General features: G+C 42.4%; 1 protein-coding gene across 1 annotated transcript in view; it reads left to right on the forward strand.

Moving 5' to 3' along the window:
* The first annotated feature begins 13,558 nt into the window (after positions 1 to 13,558).
* The window catches only part of iqsec1b (IQ motif and Sec7 domain ArfGEF 1b), a 182,801-nt gene continuing 171,728 nt past the window's right edge, over positions 13,559 to 24,631 (forward strand). Inside the window, 1 exon segment of the mRNA XM_049021531.1 lies at positions 13,559 to 14,314. Coding sequence (XP_048877488.1) covers positions 14,058 to 14,314 — 257 coding nt within the window. The 5' untranslated portion in view covers positions 13,559 to 14,057.

The following is a 24,631-nucleotide window of genomic DNA, read 5'->3' on the forward strand; positions in this document are numbered from 1 at the left end:
CCTGTTTACCTTAGGCAGATGTTTGTCTTGTTAGGTTACAAAATCACAGTCCTAAAAAGGAGTCTTTCATATAGACTCTTTTAGTCTTTGTAAACATTTAGTTAAATGGTACCATAAGCTAAGCAGACCACAATACATTTTCTATGGAGGAATGAATTAGCGTTAGCTACCAACTATCGCAAATTACAAATGGTCAAGATGATTTTGGTAACTGACAAACAATGGACTCCAGGTATGTAATGTCAGCCTGGTTAGAAAACATCATATTATCGTTTAGCTGTTTTATTTAGTGTATCAATGTTAGCATATATAATTAGCATATATAAGCTAAAAATGTAAGTTTCTGAAATTTGTTCTGCTGGAAAAGTAGTTACAGTAATGTGGCGACCACAATAGTTTGTCAGTGTATGCTCAGATTTAATCCATTAATCACTACAAATTGTACTTTATTTAGGTTAACTTTAGCAAATGGAACTGAATGTGTATAATTAGTGTATTTTAATGGCTTATTGCCCTGTAGCCTCATAGCCTGATAATTTTTTCTGTCAACAGAGGGTTCACCCCAACAAAATGAAGACATATACAGAATAATAATAATAAATCCCACAGAAAACGAAAGTCCTCCTCTTCTATTGAACCACCTATGAAGAATGGAAAACTCACAGATTCCCTCACTGGCTCTCGGCGGGTGACACGGGCAACTTTTCACCAGCTTGTGCTAACATTTGTATGTGAGGCCAACCAACCATTTTCTGATGTTGAGATAATATCCGTCAAGACTATGATGGAATCTTTGCAACCTCAGTAAATACAGACACTCCTCTACTTACGAATGAGATACGTTCTGAACAACTGTTTGTAACTTGACATGTTTGTAAGTCGTTATTCAACATCATTTTAAGGGTATACGCAAGTACAAAGACCTAGGATGCTGGGAGTACGCACGGTACACTGCTGTGCGGCGGGAGTAGCGGGCAGAAGTCGTACTAGGCGGAATTGGCGCACAGAAAAAAAAAATTATGTTGCGGACAGTTAGCTTAATACATTGCATTTAAAAAAAACAATAGTTTGATGTAAAAAAAGAGTACAGTGCCGTCAAACAGATATTTGTCACACTAGCACATTTACAGTACAGTATACTAATGTTACCCCTACTAACACTTTACAGTAAGGTAAAGTAAACGAACAGGACTGTAAACTTATTGTAAACTTAAGTCATATACGTAACCAAGGTACAATTCAATAAAATAGTAAACTATTTTCTAATATTTATGTAACCATTAGCATTCCAAAGGGAATAAACTTTGGCAATAGGATTTGCATCTTGTAAAGGTACAGTACAACGTTTCCATAATAAAGCCAAGTTTTTTAAGGGATTTTAACTGATTTATATGTCTTGAACTTTCCCCAAAAACACAGTAGAATCTTCATTAACTACATTTTTCTTACCAATTTTACACTTAAAAACATGAAAACGTATAAATTACTACGAAAATGAAACATTAACACTTCTTTTTTCGCAGATGTGCAAAAAAAATCACGGATGCAAATAACTTCAGCTTCAATGAAATTTTCGCGGATCTGCGAATTTGCGAATCACGAAGCGTGAATGCACAAGGGCTGACTGTACTGTAGACATTTACATTTTTTTGACCAATCAGCAAATGTCCTTGTGACATGCCTCGAGTGCAACCAACGACAAGTCAGTTAGGATTCTAGAACGTTGTACGTCATACAATCTTTTTTTAAAAATCTTGTGTGACTCTGAACTGTTATCACTAGTGGTTTTCACTTGTGGTTACATCGCTCATGTAGTCTTAACATAATGGGTTTCTCAGCATCCTCTTGTCATTTTCTGACCAAGTCCAGCCTCTTCAGGACGATCCTGGAGAAGCATCTGCGTAAAAAAGTCCAGTCCAAATGTCGGATGTCATGCTCGTACGATCCTCGTGTGTGCCACGCCCCCCTGATTATCCATGTGTGCTTCCCTAATCATGTACAGCTGTATCCTGTTGTTTCGCCCTGTCTTGTCTATATCAGTCCACATCTTACCCTGCTGGTTGTCCGTCATTGATGTTAGTGATATCCTGTTCTGCTCGTAGCCGTCTTCCCCATAATAAATCCCCAGGTTTCCCCCTATTTTGCCTGCCTGCCTTGTTCTTCCCTGCCTCCTGCCTGCCAGCCTGCCCGTCTGCACCCCCGACACCTAACATTGGACGACAGGACAAAAATACATAGTCTTTATTGTGATCTGTTGGGCGACTTTACCTAGCAGACATGCATGCGTATGAGTCACATGATTCACACATATGATTGCACTCGCTTCTTCTTGTATTGCAGCCGATGAAGAAGAAGAACAGGCAGGAGAAGATCTTTGGCGGGGATCTGTTCTCCTTGAGCACATTTACCAGGTGCTGGACATGTTCCCGTCGGCCAACATCAGCATGCTGGAGAGACTTATCTTCCACATGGTCAGGTGAGATGGACCCCATCACACAGAACTGTAAAGCTGGGCTCCACCTCTGCCTTCCCTGAGCTCTGACAGTCTTCTCTTTCCCAGGGTGGCCAGTGAGGAAGCAGCTAATAGGATGTCCACGCACTCGCTAGCCATCGTCTTCGCCCTCTCCATCTTGGGCTGTCTTGATACCTCAAATCCCCTTGAAGTCATGAGGGACATGAGCAAGATCACCACATGAGTAACTCGCTTGTCCTTCAGGTACAGACCACCAAGGCTTGTGAGCTTGTTCCCCCAAAAGACTGTAGGCCGCATGGAACCCCCACCGTGTAACTGTCTTTCCATGTACACCAACTATGCAGGTATCTGGAGCTCATATTCAATGAATAGATGAGGCGTTATGAGGAGCTGAAGGAGGGGGAGCAGCCGGAGTATGCTGAAGCCCTGGCCAGCTGGAGCTTCCTGAAGCCCAGCAGGTTATACCGTCCACAGGGATGATGGAACCTGCACACACAGTTGGAATAACCCAGTCCAGACCAGGACAGCATAGAGCTTGTTTCCAGAATATCAGCATTGTTTTATACCCCAAAGAGAGAACTGAGGCTTCCTTTTATGGAAGTTGGAACTCCAAACCTAAACTGCCAGTGCATTGCCCATCTTCCACACGGCACTGAAAAAGCCCTCCCATGTCAGGCTCACCAATAGCAGTCGACTCTCTAACATTTCAGGCTTGTTCTCATTGAGTATCCCATTAGCTGCCATGCTAATGTCCAGGGCCCACTGTATTCACTGTATTCACTGTATTCACTTAGCAGCACTGAAGATAGCTCTGTGACTTCCAGCAGCACCTCTGCCAGGGGACTGTGTGTTTGAATCAGGGCTTCCTCAAAGAGTTTGTTCCACCATTTGACCATCTCAACTGTCAAAGTCAAAATGTATTCTTCCTTACAATATACATTAGGCCTTGTACAGTATTGCTCTGTGGGTTAGAACTCTATGCTTGTGATCAGAAGGTTCCTCCTTCCTTTCCTTTGCAGAACAAAGTAACTATTATGCCAACAAGGAAGGCCCTTAACTAATTGCTCCAGGGATACAGCCTGATCCTTCTCTCTTAACTGGTATGTTACTTGGAATGGATGTTTCTGTTAAGTAGTTAAGATTTTGTCAAGTATATCAGCTTTCACTTTCTGGATGAATCCATACGATATGCATACCACCAATCATATTCAATTCATGTTAAGCCTGATCCAGGACATGCAGAAATTATCCAATGGAATCCCATGTGAAAATGAGACGATCACACAAACCCCACACAAAGTGGGTTTCAAACCTCTGATCCCAGACGTACTACTGCCTGAACTGCTGCCCTCTCCCTTTCAGCATAAATGAATTAATGGAGACATACAATGGTGATTGTTGAGCTAATTTTGACAAATTTAGAAGTCTAAAATCCCAGGGTCTTGGAAGGTTCACACATCTGCTTTATTTCCATCCAGAAATAAATTGGTCTCAAAGCACACTGTGAAAATGCAATCTAGGGATAACATTTCACAGTCATTATTTGTAAAATTTATGAAATGGCATCAGTTAATATTCCTAGAATAAATGCAGGTGGCGGAAAGAAGCACACGGCCACATTTCAAGTTAATTGAATGCCAACTAGATCTGGTGTGCAGAGGGTCTGGTATTAATTTAACAGCGTTTTGGCGAAAATCATGTTGTTGTTTTTTTCGGCGCCAGGCATCAGCAGTTAATGAACATGACCTGGCTGAGGAATGGGGCTCCAAGGAACAGCAGGTCACACTCACTTCAAAGAGGAACAATGATGATGACTTGGACTGCTGTAATCGTAGCATCGGCTGCAATAAAACTATCTCAAATAAAATCTATTTCATATTTACCAAGTAAATTATAGAATCAAGTTGATTACACATTAAAAATAATTATAAAAAAACATTCATTATGGTTGTATGTTCCATAAAATGGAATCGATTAAATATAATTAACGCTAACACAGATGCATTGTTCTATATCCAGTGCTTGCATAAATAAAATTGTATTTTGTATTCGAATACACAGTGATTGTGTAGCCGCCCCTGTGGAGCGCTAGTATGAAGTATCCCTGATCTCCGTCAGATCCCTGCTGTGCCTCATTAGTTTCCATGAGGAGACCACAGAATCCACTGGCTCACCTTTATTCGGTTCGGATTAAATGGAGGGGTGGGCCCCCGATCTATCGCTCCGAGGTGATGAGTGCCGTTGGCCAGGCGCCTACAGGGCTGCAGGTGGAATTGAACAAATAGCGCAGAGGGAGTTACGCCGCCGGATGTGGCCCGCGGAGCGCCAGGCGAAAACAATCAAGTGGCTGACAACACAAACATCACAGGTGCGCGGTGGTGCGCGGTGGTGCACAGCGGTGTGCCCTCGCCGAGCTTGTGCTGTGAGCCCAGGGGCTCAAGATGGCCAAAAAAGGAAAAGCCTTTGCTAATGTTTGCTAATGTTTCCCCTACAACGCGTGGCATCTAAACTAACTAATTTTCTGGTTCAGGATTTGTATATTTGTAAACAATGTTAATTTGCTCTTCTCTCCATTTAAATTTTTACTGTTTTATGCATCTTTCAGGACTTTTTCATTCGTCGCAAAGACCTGCCAGGACTGCCCTGCAGCCCTGCCTATGTATGACCCTCTTTATTCCATAAAGAGGTCAGCCTATGTGCGTAACCGTTAACTACCTTGTGGAGCCGCTTTTCCATCCCCTTTTTTAGGATGGGTCTCGTGCACTGCAGTAGAACGGGAATCCCCGCAGATATGGCAAAGCAAATGTGTGTGTGAGTCTGTGAAAACCGCAGGAGCTGCAGGACATGAAAACAGCAATCAGACAGATGGAATGATGAGATATGCTTCCAAGTGACGGTCTGATTCCAGAAAACAGAGCAACAGACGGGAATGATATCTGTGTGAGCAAATCGATCCTGGTAGAACACTTTACAATGAGTAAATATATTTATGTTTTATTTTGTTCTGTTTTGCTTTGGACGTGCTTGCATTTTTATTCTTGAAAAAAAAATGGATGCAATTTTATCCATTTGTTTACCAGTACTGGATATGGCGACGAGAGCCAAGCTACACAAAACTTCACGCAGGTAACCTGCTCATGGACACCAGCTGTCAAGCAGGCGAGGCAATATCGGGATGAAAGGGAAGAGAGCGATGAGTGTTAACAAAAAGCATTACCATGACGATGAAAGAGCATGTATGTCCCTTCACCTATGACACACGTGTGTCTCTGTGTTTATGCTACACGCATGTCACTGCTGAATATGCCTGTTTTCAGGTAGGGGATAGACAGTGTAATCGCTCTCCCAGGAACTGGCGCAGACATGCGTCTTAATCTCACGATGGTGGGCCTGTCATGAACACCATATGGCTCACATTACAGTGCTAATGTCACCCTCTTTCATTCATTCCCCACCCCTGTGCCCCACACACACAGCTAGAGTGTGTCACGCAGCAGAGGCGCCTGTGGTGAACACAGTCCCTCTTTGTCACGCACGAGTGCGTGAGTAGTGCCACAAGAGGGGACACTCCAGCACATGAGTGGGGTCTGCCTGACAGGGGACCGGCTTTCTGGAGGGACCAAGAGCTTTTCAGAAGCACCTCATCAGCCCAGCAATGGATCATCAGTCCGGAGCAATTCGCGAAACCTTTATTTTATATGTAAAACACGTTCAACTAAACAACCAAGTAAAACGTCTAGCAGGGTTTTTTTTCTTTAAATCAGTGCTTATACAAATACATGCTCATTGGAACAATTCAGTACTTTCGCTACAATGTTACTCTGTGTCATCGCATCTCTTTTAATCCATAAAAACTACAGTAGTGACCAAAATTGTGGAAACATTTCCAGTTTTTAGGGATTGCAGAACTTAATTCAACTGTTGCTCCAGTTACTTATTTAATTGTCTATTGTATGATATTTGTAACATTCTTTGCTTGTTTATAAACTTTGCCACCAATATTTGTGTAGTTGTCGTTAAAGCATAATGCCGAATAATAATGGATAGTTTTATTGATTGTGTGGGGAAATTCTCTTTTTACACTCCCCCAACTTGCTTGCTGTAGATGAGAGCAAGCTTATCACAAAGGGCAGCCTCTGACAGCAGCACCCAGGGAGCTGGGGGTTACGGGCCTTGATCAAGGGCCTGTAGATGTGTTGAGGCTGGACATGAACCGGTGACCTTCTAAGCACAAGCACAGAGGCTTAGCCCATTGAGCTGTTCCTGCAATTTTGACCACTAGCGTATGTGAACATGTGTAAAACTTGGTAAAACCCAAGTGGCATCCCGTTCAGAGGGATTGTATCCTGTGGATAGAGGGATGGATGGAAAAGATACTGCAGCATATATGAAAGAAATTCCACCTTAACTATGCTGATTATCTATCCATCCATTTTCCAAACTGCTTATCCTACTGGGGCGTGGGGGGTCCGGAGCCTATCCCAGAAGCAATGGACACCGAGGCAGGGAACAACCCAGGATGGGGGGGCCAGCCCATCGCAGGGCACACTCACACATCATTCACACACACATACGGGCAATTTAGCAAGTCCAATTAGCCTCAGCATGTTTTTGGACTGTGGGGTTAAACCGGAGGAAACCCCACGACGACATGGGGAGAACATGCAAACTCCACACACATGTGACACAGGCGGAGACTCGAACCCGGGTCCCAGAGGTGTGAGGCAACAGTGCTAACCACTGCACCACCATGCCGCCCAGCTGATTATCCATTGCTGATTAATTTGTATTTTATCATAACCTGGGTCCAGCTGAACCACATTTATTTCCGCACCCCTGCATTGCTTTGGCACTGTGCATTAGTGAGATAAGCCCTGTGTGTTTTGGTGCCACACAATTGGAAGGCTTTTGGCCTTGATAGATTTCGCTATAACAAAAGTTGGCCTCAATTAATCCAGTCAGAGTTTGTAGTTATCCATTCATCTGGCGCCTGGAGGTAAATGAATCCTCATAAACAAACACTGTCGTCTTTAAATTAAAACTCCCAAAAGGTGAGACTGTAGCCGAAGAATTTCTGGTTCATGTCCTGTGAGAGACGTCGCTGCCATACCATTTGAGAAAAGTGTGTTGTGACTCATTTTTATTGAACAGCAAATCACAGGAACGACTGAGATAGCAGGTTTGTTTTCATTTTAGATGAATGTTTCCCAACCAGATCCTTGAGGACCAGCATATAGTAGGGGGCTGGGAGGGAGCAAAAACACGGACTGGCTAGAGATAACCCGAGGACTGGGCTGGGAAACACTGTTTCAGATACTTCTTGACAGTGTGCGAGGTCTGTATACGCTCACTGTGTTGGGCGGGTCCGAACACATGCACTTTGGTGAACTCCGTAGTTTACTGTAGTGTGTTGGTGTGTGTTTATGCTCTGCAACGGACGGGCACCCCATCCAGGGTGGACCCCCACCTTGCATCCCAGGCTGCCTGGAATAGGCTTCAGGCCATTATTGAAGCAGCCCTGTACTCACATAAACACACACACACACACACACACACCACTTCCCTGTAGTGGAACAGCAATGGGAAGGTAGATGGATATACCATGATGATGTGCTTTACCTTCGTAAGACTGAGAGGTTCAGGTGGGCAGTGTGGTATTTTTAATAAGTGCTTATTTTTATTGGATGACATTAGACTGACTGCTCATAAGGTACCTAACCTGATTGCTTCAATAAAATAGTTGTAGAAACTACCGAATATAATGGTTAAATGTTGATTAGACTCTTGACTCTGGATAAAGTGTAGGAGATCTGAAGGACATCGAAACCCATATCAGTCCAGTCTTGCTTCTTTAATATCCTACAATGACAAGAGTGATATTCCATGACATTAATATGACATTAGAGGCATGTTTGATGTGTGTCAATCTAGGGATTTTTTTAATAAAATGGTTGCTCTTACACAGTGACGTGCACAGACATTTCGAGGGGCAGGTGCTCGAACTGGGGGGGGGGGCATGGCTGACATTCTGGCAATTAGAGGGGAGGAGCCCCTCGGGACTGTCGGCTATCGAAAAAGGGCACTTGGAACATAAAAAATGGGGCTTTTTCATTTGTCCCCCCCCGACCTCTGCATATGGCTGTATCACAACATTCAATCCCCTTAATACTAAACTAAGCAAACCATTATCCTTGGATTTGATGGATACAATAAAAACAGGTAGAACACAACTGAAGAGAAAACCTCATATTTCTCACATATATAAGGGACATCATGTGGATTCCCTCCCCCCCCCTCGCCCCCCCCCCCCCCAGACATTATAACTGTTAGACTGAATCCAGAAAAATGACTGGTTATTTGAATGAAGTTATTTCTCTAAAAATGCACCTCTTCTCCCCTAAGCAGCCCGGTTGGAGGAAACACAGCAAATCAGCATCAGGCTCAAAGTCATTCTCTCAAACATCCTATGGCACTGATAAGATTATAATTTTACACTTTCTGCCTTAAAGGTGTGTATTAGACATTAAAATGCACATTCACTTAGGTCAAATTAAAACAATCCTATAAACAAAGTAGGACATTATTTTTGAATACTAATATTAATAATAATGCCTGCAGAATAGGTTTTCATTACCTCGATGCTGAAATAATTCAGCACACACAGTAGGAAGCTCGCGGGAATTTGGGAAATGATTTTCTGGCAAATGGACAGAATTTGCTTTATGAAGCTGCCAGATCATTTCTTAGAGCTGAAGACAGCAATCCACACATGTTCCCCCACTGAAAACCATTAGTGGCCAGCACAGTAATTCAGCCGGTGTTGGCACGGAATTAAAGTGGACAATCTGATAAGCGGCCAGCTAAACGTGGGGGGGGGTGTGGTGAAGAACGTAAAATGCGTTTGAAGCCTGACTGACGGACATGCATCAACTCACATTTGACTTCACATTGAACCTCTCATTCCATCTATAATATCTCATTATGCTCTTTGTGTCCATTTTCATAGCATTTGCCCAAATTGCTCTTTCTAGACGTCCATGACGGCCATCTACTGTATCTGACAATGCAGAGCTGATCTTACCCAACGAGTCGTTGACTGCGCTCCTCCACCCGTGTTACCATCTGATCTCCCAGTTGGTTTCGCGTCATGACCTGCCGGATAGGTGATGATGACTTTGGCTTTGTGGGCATTTACTGTGGATAACTGCAAAAATGGGTTTGTTAGACATCACAAGCCCTAAGAGTTTCAATCCGCAAAATCATATATATCACAGTTCAGTTAAAATCCTTGTAAACCCATAATCCTAGTAAGTATGTCTTAATCATCACTAAATTATGAGGAGAATCCATCCTCTTGGAAGTAGGATATTCAGGGCAGAGGTGGAAAGTTTATGTCCAGAAAGTACAAATCCAGACCAGGGTCTCGTTTTAACCAAGCAGTATAAAGAGTCACAGTCACACCATGGTCTGGATCTGTAGCTTCTGGACCTGAACTTTCCACCTCTGATTCAGGGTAATTGATTTTATTAATTCACCTTAACTAAGGGGATCTTCAGGAAGCCATTTCATCCTTTCAGTTTCAGGGGTTTCACAAGCCAATATTGCATATCCTGACTGGCTAATAATAAAAAAAAAACATGAGAGGGAGCTGCCCCTCAGAAGACTAAGCTCCTTTGACGATATCTAGAATTTAATCAGGCTTTAACCAGCAGTCTTCTTGGCAGTACTTACAGAGTATGTTTGGTTTTGTTCACAGTAGAGCTTTCCTTTAATCCTTCCCAAAGAGGAAGTTGTGATTGAACAGTAACAACCTTCCTCGTATAGCTTCCAATGTAACACAGCGACTTTAAACCTTTCTGGTTCTTGCCCCTCGTTTTCGCCAAGGGGGGGGGGGGGGGGGGGCTACCCAGCTCAGCTTCCACACAGCTGCATCCGTCTTTCCATTTCCAATAACTGCTTATCCAGTTAGGAACCCAGGAAGCGTGCAGGCCTGGGACGAGGTACACTTTGGGGATGTTGCCGGTCCATTACAAAGTGACCAATTTAGCTAAATTGCATATTTGGATGACGATAGAAAAGCAGAGTGCCCAGAGGAAACATGCAGAACACGCATGACACAACCACACAGCTGCCTTATGTGGGAACTTAGGGAATTCACTTGGAACTGGAATTCCTTTGTAATAATACCTAGTGGTATTATGGTGGTCCCTGCACTCATTCTCATCAGCTGCTACTAAGAGAGGACAACTTATATACAACAAATGCCCTTACATATGTGAACCGGCTAACACAGTTATTAATTAGCATTCTAACAGACTATCCTTATACCATATACTAATATCACCTGTTTAAAAGCACTGGCTATTAATTGGGCACAAATCACAAAATTAGGAATTTCATTAAAGTCAAAACTGTTTTGCTTCTCTGCCCTTGCTTGCATGTTGCTAGTTGCAATCATCTCGTAATCCTAGAATAGAATCCGGGGCTGCTCAGAAACACCAGCATCAACTTCATTAAGCCACTTAGAAAGTTTAGATCAAAGAAAGAGCGAGCAAGAGGGAAAACGAGGCAACCCTGGCGCAGTCGCCTGCTACGGCGGACCTCGTCTGTATCCCTGCCTCCTTCCCCTGGCTTTGATGATGCCTGTATCAGCATGATCACAGAGGCTGCGGTGTGATTTATGCACATTATCTTACTGCTCTGCCTCATTAGAGATGCGCCACATTTCACAAAACACGCTAAAGAAAGGCATTAAAGAATGAGCGACTGCTCGCAGGGCGCAGAGGCATCATTCCGCTCCATCCTCCTGGACCTGCTACCCGTCTCTTACATTATTTTACTGTCATTTTCTCAGCATTAACATTTGCTTTAAGGTATGTGAGACTGATATTTAATTTCTTCCCCTGTCTAACAGGGAATAGAAAAATAAAAACGGAGATAAAACATTTATATAGGAGTGTTACCTCTTGCACTGACTTTCCCGGCAACTTTTCCCTCAATATTCATTTTGATTTGTGTGCTGTCAAGACCGAAAGGGTAGCCTGTTGATAGAGTTGGTACGATTCGGACACCAAGTGTCTGAGTCATAGCTGTCAGTCATGCCGTTTATTGCACTGCCTCCGTGTTGTTGTAAGCAATGGTAACCAGCAGGGAGCGCACCAGGGCAGGTTAGCCAAGCACAGAGGCGTGCCTGCTCACCTCAGATGGGATGCCAGTGTGTTTGTTCTCAGGCCGTAACAGCTGCAGATAAATCCATCTCTTTACAATGGCAAACATCCTTTCAAGTGCTTTTTTAACAAAGCTCCAACACTGGAATACACAGTATCAATTTTAGGAAAACAAAATTAGCAAGAGAATTCTAAATCCTTGGAATACAATCTGTATAAACAGTAAAGAATGTCATTTTCAAATGCTATTCTCAAAGATACCCCTGGCCTGCCTTTCAAAATGAAGAGCTACCAGTATTATAAAGTGTATTAGGAATATGTTTATTATGGGTAGATGTGTTTGGAAGAAATATCCCCCTCTGTTAAAGCTAAGCCACCTAAGATAATCCTCCTGCAGGAGGATATCAGCTACTGTTATTATTGGGAAGAGAAGAATATCGATTCCCTGCTTTAAAAACACTAAATCCTTTTTTTTTTTAAAAAAAAAAAAAGAAAAGCACAGCATTTTCAAAACATAATACTGAGCATATCGCAGCGACTTACGGTGATATAGGAGGGTCTGAATAATTACTTGATTTTTAGAAAGATGTCATGGGAGAATTCACCCCCCTCCCCCGACTTATGTGAATACAAATCAGCCTGACTCCTGTAGCATCGAGTGGCTCTGCAGACCCGTCCTGCAGAAGCACAGTGACTGCACCGCACTCCCCATCGGGGCAGGCCTCTGGGCTGTGGCTCCTCCCACGCTCCCTGTGTCAGCATTTCGAGAGCTGCGTCGAGAGCCCTGCTCCATCTTCGGCAAATTCTTTCCAGAAGCGGTAGCTGGAGACCTGCCGTATGAACAGAACTCCACCAAAACTGGTCCGGCTGCTCCGTTACCTCCACCCCAAGATGCACAGAAACACTCACTGGTCAATCAAGGGGCCGTAAGCACAGGGCAGACCTGCCCTCCATCACTGGGTGCGGTTCCAATACAGCAATCAGCTGTTCATTTTATGCCGATTGCTGCATCCTGTTCTGCAATTTGATAATTTGGTAAGAATTATGCCATTGAAAAAATGCTTCTTGGAAATTAAGAAAGCAGGTCTGAATTGAATGAGCTACATGCAATGAAAGCTTGGTGTAGGGATACGAGTGAGTAATACAGCCATAGTGTGTGTCTTTGTGACTACATGGGAGAATGTGTGTACAGGAGTTTCTCAGTCTGCTTGTGTGGCGAAAACAAGTGTGTGAATTCTGCATTGTGGAGGTATGGACCTCACTGACATCACTGAATTCCAAAAACAGAGGATTATAAATAAAATATTAATTTTTACATATATTATAGGCTTTAGCAAGAAAAAGGTGAAAAAATCATGCCATCTTACTTTTGAATAAACAACCAAATGATGTCAAGTGTTCCTATCTGACATAATAATTTTAATTTAGAAAGGCTTGGCTATCCACCATTCATGAGGGCATATGAACAGTATATTGCTTAGGACTTAAACCAAATATCACCCAGAAGGAGCGTTAAGCTCCTTATTCAAATGCACGCAGTTCAATCGGAAAAAAAAACATGCAGATGTAGCACGACTTAGCGGGGTAGCATGACGTAAAGAGGAAATAAACGGCCTTTGAAACATACGTCATCAAAATAATTCAAGGTTTTTCTACGGAATGATGCAAAAATTGGATTATGAACGAGTTAAGATTTATCAATGGGAAAAAGAGGACCTCTACGCCAAAATGACGTTCTGGAGACACTCCAAACAACAAAACTCTCAGTTTTCGCGTTAATTTCAAACAGTAAAAATATAATGAAAAATATATAATTAAACCTCAAGCTCAGTCTCAAATATTCACGACATTTAAAATGTTTTGTTTCTTCAAAGGCAACGCGGGTTCCCATAGTAAATACAGCGCAGAGGTCTACGATGGGCAGTGGCTGTGCGCAAGAATTGGGAAACCAAAACCACAGCGAACCTGTTGATTAGCCTTTTTAAGAGATAAAATAAGTAGCAGAAATTTATGGCCAAGAGACCGTCGCAAAGGCTATCGCATGTGAGAAAAAGAAGTTGCAAAACAACAAAGGGGTTTCCGAGGCTGGCGAGTAGATTTTAGATACTGTGGCAGCTGTCGGCGCGCAGAGAGAAGCGTGCGGCTTAAGTGCGCTTCCAGGAAAGGGTTAAGCGCATTTCCCATCTTTCGGATGCTTTACAGGGGTTAGTTATTGTGGTGCAGAGGCTGTGGACGGCGCGCTGCTGCGGACAATCGTGCGATCAACTTCTCCCAACCCATCTGGATCGCCGCCGAAAGCCGAGCAAATGCCGGGGACGAGATACGCGGAGTTGGACCTCGACGGCGCCTGGGTCGGAGAGTAAAAGTCGCCGGGCTGTTTGAATTGCGGATGGACGGGCGCTAGAGGCACGGCCGAAATGGAAAATGCTACGGAAAACCCGAGCAAGGCGGCGGAGTATCTGAAGGAGCTCAATAAGATCATAGAGACCCAGCAGGAGTTGCTGGAGAAGCAGAGGAGCCGGATCGAAGAGCTGGAGCAGCAAGTGGCCGATCTGTGCACGGAGAATGTCTGCTTGAAGGAGCAGCATCAGCGGCACCTGGCCGCCTGCAGGCTGCAGCCGGGCACCGGTCACCCTACGTTAGTTGCCATTAAGGAAAATGTGATTCAAGAAAAGTAAGTCACTTCTGATTAGTACGGCTCCGTTATTATTCCAAATGTTGTGAAAGTTCACCTGCGAGGAGGTAAGTGTCGATGATTATAATTGACAGGATCGTTGTGGATCTTGTCAATACATAAAAGCGGACATGATATGTGGTTCAAGCAAGAAATCTTTAATAGCGTCAACAAAGCGTGTAATACAACAAACGGGGGAAGTGAGTGAGACGTAGCCCAGATTCCCGTAAGATGCTGACCGCCACTTAACCCGCCTGGCAGTACCCAAAGGTCCGGGTCTCATGCATTAGTTACTTGAGCATTATTTGATATTTAAAATTCAGAAGCTGCGCATTAAGAAGGACATGCATTAGTGCCAAGTTTGAAAACAGAAAACATCTAGGCGCACTCAGATGGGATTTTGCCGTTGCCATTTGCCTTGTTGAGGTCCTGAACTGATTTGGAGTAAATTGCATCACATGGCATTTGAATGAATTGCTTTGCATGCATTAGTGATTGAAAGGTGGTATGGCAAATAACACGTCTCCAATGATTTCTAGGTCCTCAGCATAAGACACTGATCCGTAAGAAATAACATAGCGTCCGTATTTTGACAGTTATTTGTCATCCTTAAAAGTAACTACAAACCATACCGATGTAGTTCCACCCCTTATTTTAACGTCTTTGGCCAGAGTGTGTGATGTGCGGCTCAGTGTCGATGACAGTAAAGCGCCCACTTAATGTGATTCCTTAATCTCAGTAGTGTTTACTGTATTTACATTTCCTGCTCTAGTAATATCGCGTTGTAAACAACACAGTATTATATGACTATGATTATTCTTGAAGAAATTTCAACATCACACTGTAAACACGGACCTCTTTATGCCCAGCCAAAAGAACTAGTAATTTTAATATGTTAAGCTGGCACTTTTTATTTAATCTTTATATTTGTGGATATATCTATGCTGTATTGTTTGTGAAGGTATTGACGTTTATATAATTTATGCTGCGCCTTAAGGTGAAGTTGAGGGGTTTTGTTGGTGACAAAGATATACAACGCTTTCTTGGCGAGTGCTGGCAAATGCTATGAAATAAACCTCTTAAATCTGTTACTGAAAATGCCAATATCTTTTGAGCGCAAACGATCATCCCCCAAGTGTCAGCATGTGTCTTCAATATTAATGGCAAGTTCCCGTTACAGAAACATCGGCAACTGGAAGCACTGGTATTGAAGCAGTGTGAGCGGCAGCCCGGGGCACATTGACATCTTGGAAATATATTTTTGGCTGTGATCATTTCAGATTCTTACGCAACACATTAGTAATAATATGGGAAAATTGTCATCTTACTATAAGGCATTAGTACGTGTTTGGTCTTGCGTATATCATCCATCTCTGGTTTAGCTAGAACATGAAAATTTACAAACTGCCTTTCGGATGGAACTTTCAAGTAATTATGGGAAAAGGAAGAACAAGCGACCGCGAGTGCAATAAATATGTATTTGATGTATTATAATGTATTAATATTGTACTTCAATGCTGAGCATCAGATACAAGTTTTTCTTTTTTATTTATCCCGAGCTCGATGAATTCCGTTGCTTTCAATGCACAGTGTGTTAGTCTGTTAAGTGGATTAATCGCACAGATACGTATTAATCCGGGATATTTATGGAATGCAGTATAGCCACTGGGCATTCTGGTTACTTTAAGCGAGGCTCTGACTGAGTTTGCCTCTAAATTACAGAACTTTGGGAAAACTGTCCCCTTACACTCATCTGTGTTGTTTTATGTATGTGCATGAATCATTATTTTTTAATTAAAATCTTTAGACCAATCATTTTAATTCTGTTTGTAATCTTGTCACTTGCTTATTTTATGCTTTTTATTGCAATATAGATACTGGGTTATTAATTTATTCTTAAGTCATATGTATGTAACTTACTTGAGTCTAGCTGTTTTACAGCATCTGATGTTGAGAAAATGGCAAGTCCATTACTCTGAGGTTCTGGCTGTGAGATTACTTGGTTCTTCCCTTTTACTGCACCTTCCTCAGCCGGTATCAGATGGAGAATGACTGCTGCTTAGGGGCTGACTTTAATATTAAGGCAGTTTGTAATGTGCACCATCACACATTAATGTGCCAGAGAGCCTCAGCACGAGGTGTTGTTCGGAGGAAGCCTGTCAGCTCCTTTGCATGAGCATTTTTACTTTCCTTGTGATTCTAAAAATTTGTGACAGCCCTCTTGCTGTAAGATGCTTTTAGCCATTTTTGGAATTTCAGTGTCTGGGCTGTTTTTCTATGCAAAGCAGGATTAGTGGAAGCTCTGCACAGTTTGATTTTATTACAGCATTTTGCAGACATTCTGCATATCCTTCAAAGTAAAATGGTGGAAGAATATTGCTGTAATTCTTTACATGTAAAGGCTAGATATACCTTTATAGATCCCTTGGGGGGGGGGGGGGGGTTATCCTATAGCATTAAAAGGTATTTCTTATTTATTTCTTATGTGAACAGGGAGTTCAAGTTCACAGACTTTGTAAAAATTTTTATGAAACGAAAAACAGTTACTTTGTCCTGATTCATATTATGAAATTCTGAAAGATGAGTAAAGTATTGTTAATTCTGTTGCATATATAAGGCAATACTGTGGCTTTGTGTGTAGCGTCACCCCACTAGGTTTGGGGTTCGAATCCCCCCCTGCTTGTTGTGTGGAGTTTGCATGCTGTCTCTGTGTTTTGGGTGACTGTTTCTCAGCTATTCCAGTTTCTTCCCACAGTACAAACACATGGAGTTAAGTGAAGCAGAAATTTCGATTTGTTTAGAGTTTTTAAGTGTGTGCATGCATGTGTCCTGCAGCGTACTAACATCCTGTCCAGGGTTTGCTCCATGCTGCCTGGGATGGGCTTCAGCCCCCCCGCGACGCTGTATTGGATGGGTGTGTCTGGATATACCTACAGTACTGTGCAAAGGTCTTTGGCAGTCAAAAAGTGCCCTTAAATAAGCCTAATGTTGGTGTAAAACTATGATATTATATCTCTCAAGTTGCCTTAGCTTAGCCATTTCAAAACCTCTCCTAAAATCACCCCATATTTGTTGACGCGACCATTAGCGGATCATGTTTGGCTAATCAATTCCTCATCAAATTATTTAACTAATTAAGTTAATTAAATGAGCTGGTGGAAGCAGTGTTCATCTAGCCATCCAACTGGATATTAGTAGCTATCTGGAGAACAAAAAAAAACATCTTATTTTTTATTATGTTATCCGCAGTATGTTAATTTGCATGTATTCTAACGTTAAATCATGTGTGTGTGTGTTTTCTGAGCAAATGTATTCTTATTATACGGATAGTTAATAGTTTTAAACATTTTCTTTACCTGCCTGAGACTTTTTCACAATACTGTATGTTAAAAAATAAGCAGAGCATTGAGCTTGTAAATAATTTAGCCTTTTTTTATCACTTGAACTTTATAATTCGACTTGATGCAGGGCAGGACTGTTGGGTCTCTGTGATTTGCCCCTTATTAACTGATTGTGAGCAGGATCTTGGGTTGTTGATTGTGGCTGGTGAAAGAAGAGGCTTTAGCTACAATAAAATATCTTTTAAAACCATGTGTGAGGCACATTTTCTGAGCTTAGTTGGGTTAATTAGTCAGCTTTGTATGCAGAAGACTAGTCAGTACATGTGGCTAGTTTTTAGTCTTCTCAGTGCAGGCTGATGATGCAAGCTCTGGTACCAGCATGCATTGTTTTTGCCCGCCAGCCTTTTCCCCAACGTTTCCAGTGACATTTTAGGTATTATTGAAATTCAGCGTGAGAGAAGCAGTTAATCGTGCATGGCAGTGAAATTCAGGTTTGCGTTTCTGTAGTGGGAATGCCTTAAAAGCATTTTTTGTCTTTTCATTCGCAGTATGAAACATTGTGGTTTTATACACTTGTAGGGAAACCCTTTTCCATTACTGAGACTGCATTTACCTTTTCAAAGGGCCATGTGCTTGTGGTAAATTGAAATACAGGGACTCAGGAATTCATAGACCATCCAGGTCAGATCACACACAACTTCTGGTGACTGTTGGCAGGTGCGGATTTTGTAAAATGCTGAAACTTGAAAGGGCTTTGCTTCAGACTTTGGAGGGCATCTTCTGCTGATAAATAACGTGAACTTCAAACCTTTTTGGTTGAAATTCCATATATACGCTGTAAAATACCAACCTGTGTTTGGAAAACATTGAGAAAAATACTATGGGAATGTTTTCAGTCAAATCGAGCCCGCTGGTCTTATTCAAGGAATCAGAATCCGATCAACTTTATTCTTTAAAAAGCCATTATTATTGGAGCACTTCTTAAAATGTGATCTGTTAAAGAGCATGTAGCTCTCTTATATCGCAGGGAAATGCGTTTTAGGAATGTATGTGGGTGCAGGTATTTTTACTGCATCCTCTCCTGGCAGCATAACTACCTTCACTTGGGAGAAGCTGACTTGGCGTAAATAGTACAGATAATAAACATCTGTTAAATAAAAACTTTGGCCAGTAAAATGAGATGAATTGAGGTGTAATCCAGCATTTTAGGCCCAAGTCTGAGTTTTACAGTACTGCTGCAAACCATTTAACTTTTTCTCAATCTTTCTTTAATGTGACTTCAAATTTTCTTTGCTGTAATGTCAAGATTCTATGACTTATTTGGTCTGTTAATACCTAAAACAACCTTATAATGTCATCTGTGTGGAAACCTGCTTGCCGCCAGCCTGTCTGAATTGTACTGTGGATGATATTCAAATGATTAAAGGCAAGCAGAAGGGTTTGTGGTGGTGAGTTAATGTACGTAATCAAGCATTTGTTGAGTGGCTGCTTTGCAGCGAAGGGCATTGGAGACTGTGAGGTTATTACTTTGAAGGATGTTGTGATACTTTTGTTTTTTAGGAACTATTTAGCGTCTGTGAATCAGCCATTTTCACTACTTTCAAAAGCTGCCGTTATGTTTTTGCGCCGCAAGTGTGATGTGCCGCAAGCGCACGATATGTCTGTCTTTTCATTGCTGCTTTTTAATGTTATGCTGCGCTCTATGCAGAATTTCGCCAAGTCAAAGCTGAGTTTCGATTAGAGATGCACCGATCTGATATTCGGATCGGTATCGATGCCGATCCAGACCTATTTGACGGATCAGGTGTCGGCAATGCGTGACCGATCCACGTCCTATACTTATTTAGTTTTTGGCAATCTCTATAAAGATAGCTCCTATTTCGTGTCAAATCTGTTTGTACAATCAATCGCACGACGGCTCTTTCCCATTTTACATGTGTTTTTTTGCGGCATTCGAATCGAATGCTAACGCCGCCTCTTAGTCTTTTTTGCTACTCAGTGGGCGTGAGTACAATGACTTTCGCCTGCTGTGACGTCATGCGCATACCTTTCACAGTACGAGGAGCTAAGATAAGAGGGCGAATAAGATACGACGATCTAGGAGTATTTTACGCTTTGAACAGAAACCAGTAGCACAGCGATTTGCATTCTTTGTAAAATAAAGTTTTGAGAGGTGGGAATAGCGTTTAATGGACAATTCCACTTAACAAAGCACACGCAACAGCTAGACAAAAAAAGGAATGGATGATTTGGGAGTCGCTAACTTGGACTGTTTTGCGAACTCGCTGCAGCTTGTGATACAAGAGGGGCTGCCATCGCAACAAAGTGTAACTGAGCTGACGTCAATGAGGGAAAAATTGTGTTAACATTTTAAGCATTTGCACTTATGTATACTTACTTTGAAGATATTCATATTAAACTGCAGATGCCTCTAAAATGCTTAAAACAAGACGTACAAAAGAGGTGGGACAGTACGTTATGTATGTTTGTAGTAGCCTAAATATTTTTTGTCATACATTTTTTCCATATGTATTTACTAGCTTAAACAAATTTAATATATAAAGTATAACGAAGTAAAAAGCGCCCTTGTATTGGAATCTGTATCGGAATCGGATCGGAACTGAAAAAAATGTGGTTCGGCCCATCCCTAGTTCCGGTGTCAGATTTGGCTGCAGAGCTGCGTCCTGCGGTTTTTCTTGTGCTGCGCCATGGAGCACTTTTGCACACGGGGTGCCACACGGCTTTGTCAGTAACACCCAGGACAGCGGGGCTTGAAAACACGGCCTTGCTGCCCTGAACAACTCCAGCACAAATACGTCTAAGGGGCCAGTTGTTTTTTTTACGTGGATCCAGGGAAGAGACTGGCCCTTGCTCCGAGGTCGACTCTGGCTTCCTGTACTTCACTGATGGGCTGCCACGTCAGCTTTTTATTTGTGCTGACCACAGGCAGCTGGAAGGCCAGGCCAGGGCTGTTTAAGTGGGCTTTCCTCACAAACATCACTAACAGTCATCGCTTTTTTTCCACTGCATCTGTATGCTTTGTATAACAAATCCTTAGATTTTTGTTTTAAGTTTGGAGTACGGGTTAACCTAGATGAATCAGTGGCTTTGTGAAGTTTAGCTGCCTGTGAAATCTCGTGGGAGGTGTCTTCACAGATGGGTACCTCTTAGGCATTTGGTTGTCGTAACAGTGCTATAAAATTTTGATGGAATAACTGTCCTTCTGTGATGGGCTGGCATCCCATCCAGGGTGTCCCCCGCCTTGTGTCCCGTGGTTTCTGGGATAGGCTCCAGGCTAACTGTGGCCTGTACTGGATAAGCAGCTGTGGAAGATAGATGGATGGACGGAATAACCTTTTGTACATATTGTATTGTAGTTATTTTTGTATACTACTTCACTGATTAAGATTAAAAAATATCGATCCTAGGGGGAGTTTGCATACAGCACCAGGAACATAGTGCACAGATGAACATACATACAGCGCACAGTACAAAGATAGTACACATAGTGTAACCAGATTTTAAATGTAGCCAGTACACAAATTAATGAAATATTTTGAAAAAACAGAATGTAATAATAAAGGTAAATATTTAAAGATAATAATAATTATGTGGAAATAAATCATGTGCAGTTAGAACACGCCAGACTATAGGCCTGTTATAACAAGAAAGATGCTTCATGGGAGTTTTACTTATACAAAAATGTTCTGAGGGCAGAACAAAAATTGATTGGTTCGGAGAGATAACCAATCAGATTGTAGAGGAGGCAGGACCAACTAATCAGAACATTTTGGTGTAAGTATAACTCCCATGAGCTGCGGGGGTGGCATTGTGGTGTCTGATGGCAGCAGGCAGGAATGATCTCAAGTAGGGTTTTTAGCATAAGAATGAGCTGGTAGCTAAATGTACTCCATTACAGCGCCCCCTACAGCGGATGGGCAGAATTGATCATAATATCGTCCATAATATCGTTTTGCTAACATTCTCGTTTCTGCTGCTGCCTCCAGCAGGCTCAGGGTCAGTCCTGTAACTAGCACAATTATGTTTCTGTTGCTTTTTAACCCAACACTGATTTTCCTTTGCAGAGATAAAAGAAGCTCAAAAGATCCTGTTAAATAAAAATAGTGACGGAGGTTTCTCTTCGGTTTATTTAACATTTTAATTCTTGAATGGATGGAAGACAGCAGTTTTACAATTGATTTTGAACCCGATTGCCTGTGTAGATGAGTCGCTTTTGTCGGTTTTATATTCTCCAGGTCCATTAGTCATTGATAGAATCGTTTTAAGACGAGTTGCTCAGTGCAGTAAATGTATTGTTATGAGTAAATTGTACCATTTAACTGTGCTCGAAGCCAGTGCTACGTGTTTCCCGTTGATCTGAAGCTCTGCTTTCTGAAAAGGAACATATCATTCTTCTGGGAAGTTGCCCTCTCTGCAAAGATATCAGTTCTCCATTGTGTTAGGAAAGAAAACATCACCTCCTCCATTGCAGAACACTTGGTCTGCAGTCAGGGTGTGTGCATTGATATTTGGATGGCCGGCATGCTGTGGCTAAGCATGGTAAATTGTGGCTTTCCAGTACACTGGCTTACCTTGATTAAAAAACCATGCGTATAAGCTTTTACAATACAGTGTGAATGGAAAATTATTTCTGAAGAACCTCAGCCAGAAGGTCATGGTTGTTGTGATTTTGATGATGTACATGCATCAGTTAGTTTGACGACTCAAAGACTCTGTACCTAGGAAGTGGTGTTTTACGTGTGAGAGAGAGATCCTTGATTTGAATTTAGTCGTTTTTTTTAGAGAAACTTCGGCACTAATAGATAAAAGTTATGATGGAAGTGTCTGCGAAGCAGCTCAGTGAAATAATGAAGTGTGGCGTGAGGCCTTGTCTAAATCTCTCGCTGGAACCTCTGCGGGCAAACCGGACGCAGTTGAGGTGTGGCCAGGTGATAGGCGACACATGCGACTGGGGAGAGCCAGGTGGGAACAAGCTTACCGAGCTTCTACTGCATCCACAAGCCGGCTTTCTCTCCCGGACTCGTGCTGTGCGTTAATATTACAAACAACCCCCGCGGGTGGCCAGATGCGCCGCGAGAGGAGAAGCGCTTAACGCGTTTGTTAAAGCACTGTCACGTAATTTAACAGGCTAATAGAAATAGTGAATTTCTCTTTACTCTCCATGGCAATGTGTAATTCGTAGTGCGGCGCATAGTACTGTTTTGACCTGCCCCTTTTTTTGGGGAATTCATCATGCTGCATGAGTTACGGACTCACGGAAGCCAAAGCAGGTTTCTTCTACTACAGTACATACTCGTCAGAGGTCTGACTGATAATGTCACTGCTGCCTATTAAATCAGTTCAGTAAACACTCTGAGTGAGTAACTGTTTGCTTAGTATTGCCGTGACTGTTCTCTTCCCATCTATTGTGTCGTGGGTTTCCTTATTACTGGACAACACTTCTGCCAGAATTGTGTGCCTGCCAACTTGTAAACATGCAGCTCTGCCTACCTAATGCTGGTCCTGCCCCAGTAACAGAGTAACAGTGACTTTCTTTGATGGCTTCAGGTTGCTATAATATTTTTTTTTCAAGGGTTGTGCCCTTTACAGTAGTTAAACAGAAGTGGAAGTTTGCTGTATAATTGTACAGTGTTTCCCCTACCATTATATCACCCCAACGGCACCTCCCCCCCTCCTTGAAGATCAAGTTAATTTTATTTATTTTATTTATTTTCTATATAGCGCCAGATCACAACAGAAGTCATTTCAGGTTACTTTTCCAATAGAACAGGTCTATACATTGTCCTCTTATTAAACAAAACTACATAGCCTTATGTTATCTTATTTACACAACAGCTTGTCATTTTTGTCTCTACACGGTCACGCGTTTACAATTCTCCTCTACTCTCAGTATCACGCATGGCGGAGCTCTGCCCCGATGCACTATTCAATCTGTCACTGACTTTTTAAACCAATATATTTGATTATTTCATTGAGTTGTTGGTGAAATTTAACAAAATCGTGGAATGGCTGAGGTGCCCCTGAGGAGAAGTTTGGGAAATGAAGCGGTGTTCATCTTCTTCTTAAAACAGAAGAAAATACTAGTTTTTATTGTGTTACTCTTATTTTGCACATGTTCTAATATTAATTGTGTTTTTTGTTCTAAACCAAAGTACACTTGCTACCCAGATAAACAGCTTTAAACATTTCTTTGGACTGCCTAAGACTTTTGCACAGTACTGTATATGCATATATACACACACATAATATAAGCAAGAATATATAAACAATGTATGGGAACTAATATAATATGAACAAAGAATATGGTGGGGGGCACAGTGGCTAGCACTCAAATCTGTGGGACCCGGGTTCGGAGTGTCTGCAGGGATTCCATGTGTGTGGAGTTTGCATGTTCTCCCCATGTCATTGTTGGGGCTCCTCAGGGTACCTCAGTTTTCCTTCCACAGGCCAAAGACATGCTGAGATTAACTGGAGTTGGCAAATTGCTCGTGAGTGCGCCCTGTGATGGGTCGGCACCCCAGCCTGGGTTGTTCTCTGCCTTGCAACTGTAGCCTCTGGGATAGACTCTGAACCTTTCCTCGACCCTGAATAGGATAAGCGGTCTCATACTATCAAATAACCAAAAACAATGGTGGGATGGTGCTGTGGTTTGCACTGTTGCCTCCTTCCCGTGGAACCAGGGTTCTAGTATCTGCCTTTGTTCCCTGTGTGTGGAGTTTGCATGTTCTTTTTGTGTCGTCAGTTCAAAAAACAGGTTAAGTTTGGTTGGCGTTACCCAACTGCCCATCAGTGTGAGTGTTACCTACAATGGGTTGGTGCCCCATCCTGGGTTATTCTCTGACTCTGAGATGACCCCCTGTGACCCTGCCCAGGGCAAGTCGTTCCAGAAAATGAGTGGATGGATGGATTAAATATGACTCACTCACTCGCTCTCTAGATGCAGGAATCATAGAGA

Source organism: Brienomyrus brachyistius, chromosome 8 (genome assembly GCF_023856365.1).
Source record: "Brienomyrus brachyistius isolate T26 chromosome 8, BBRACH_0.4, whole genome shotgun sequence".
In the NCBI taxonomy this organism is placed as follows: domain Eukaryota; kingdom Metazoa; phylum Chordata; class Actinopteri; order Osteoglossiformes; family Mormyridae; genus Brienomyrus; species Brienomyrus brachyistius.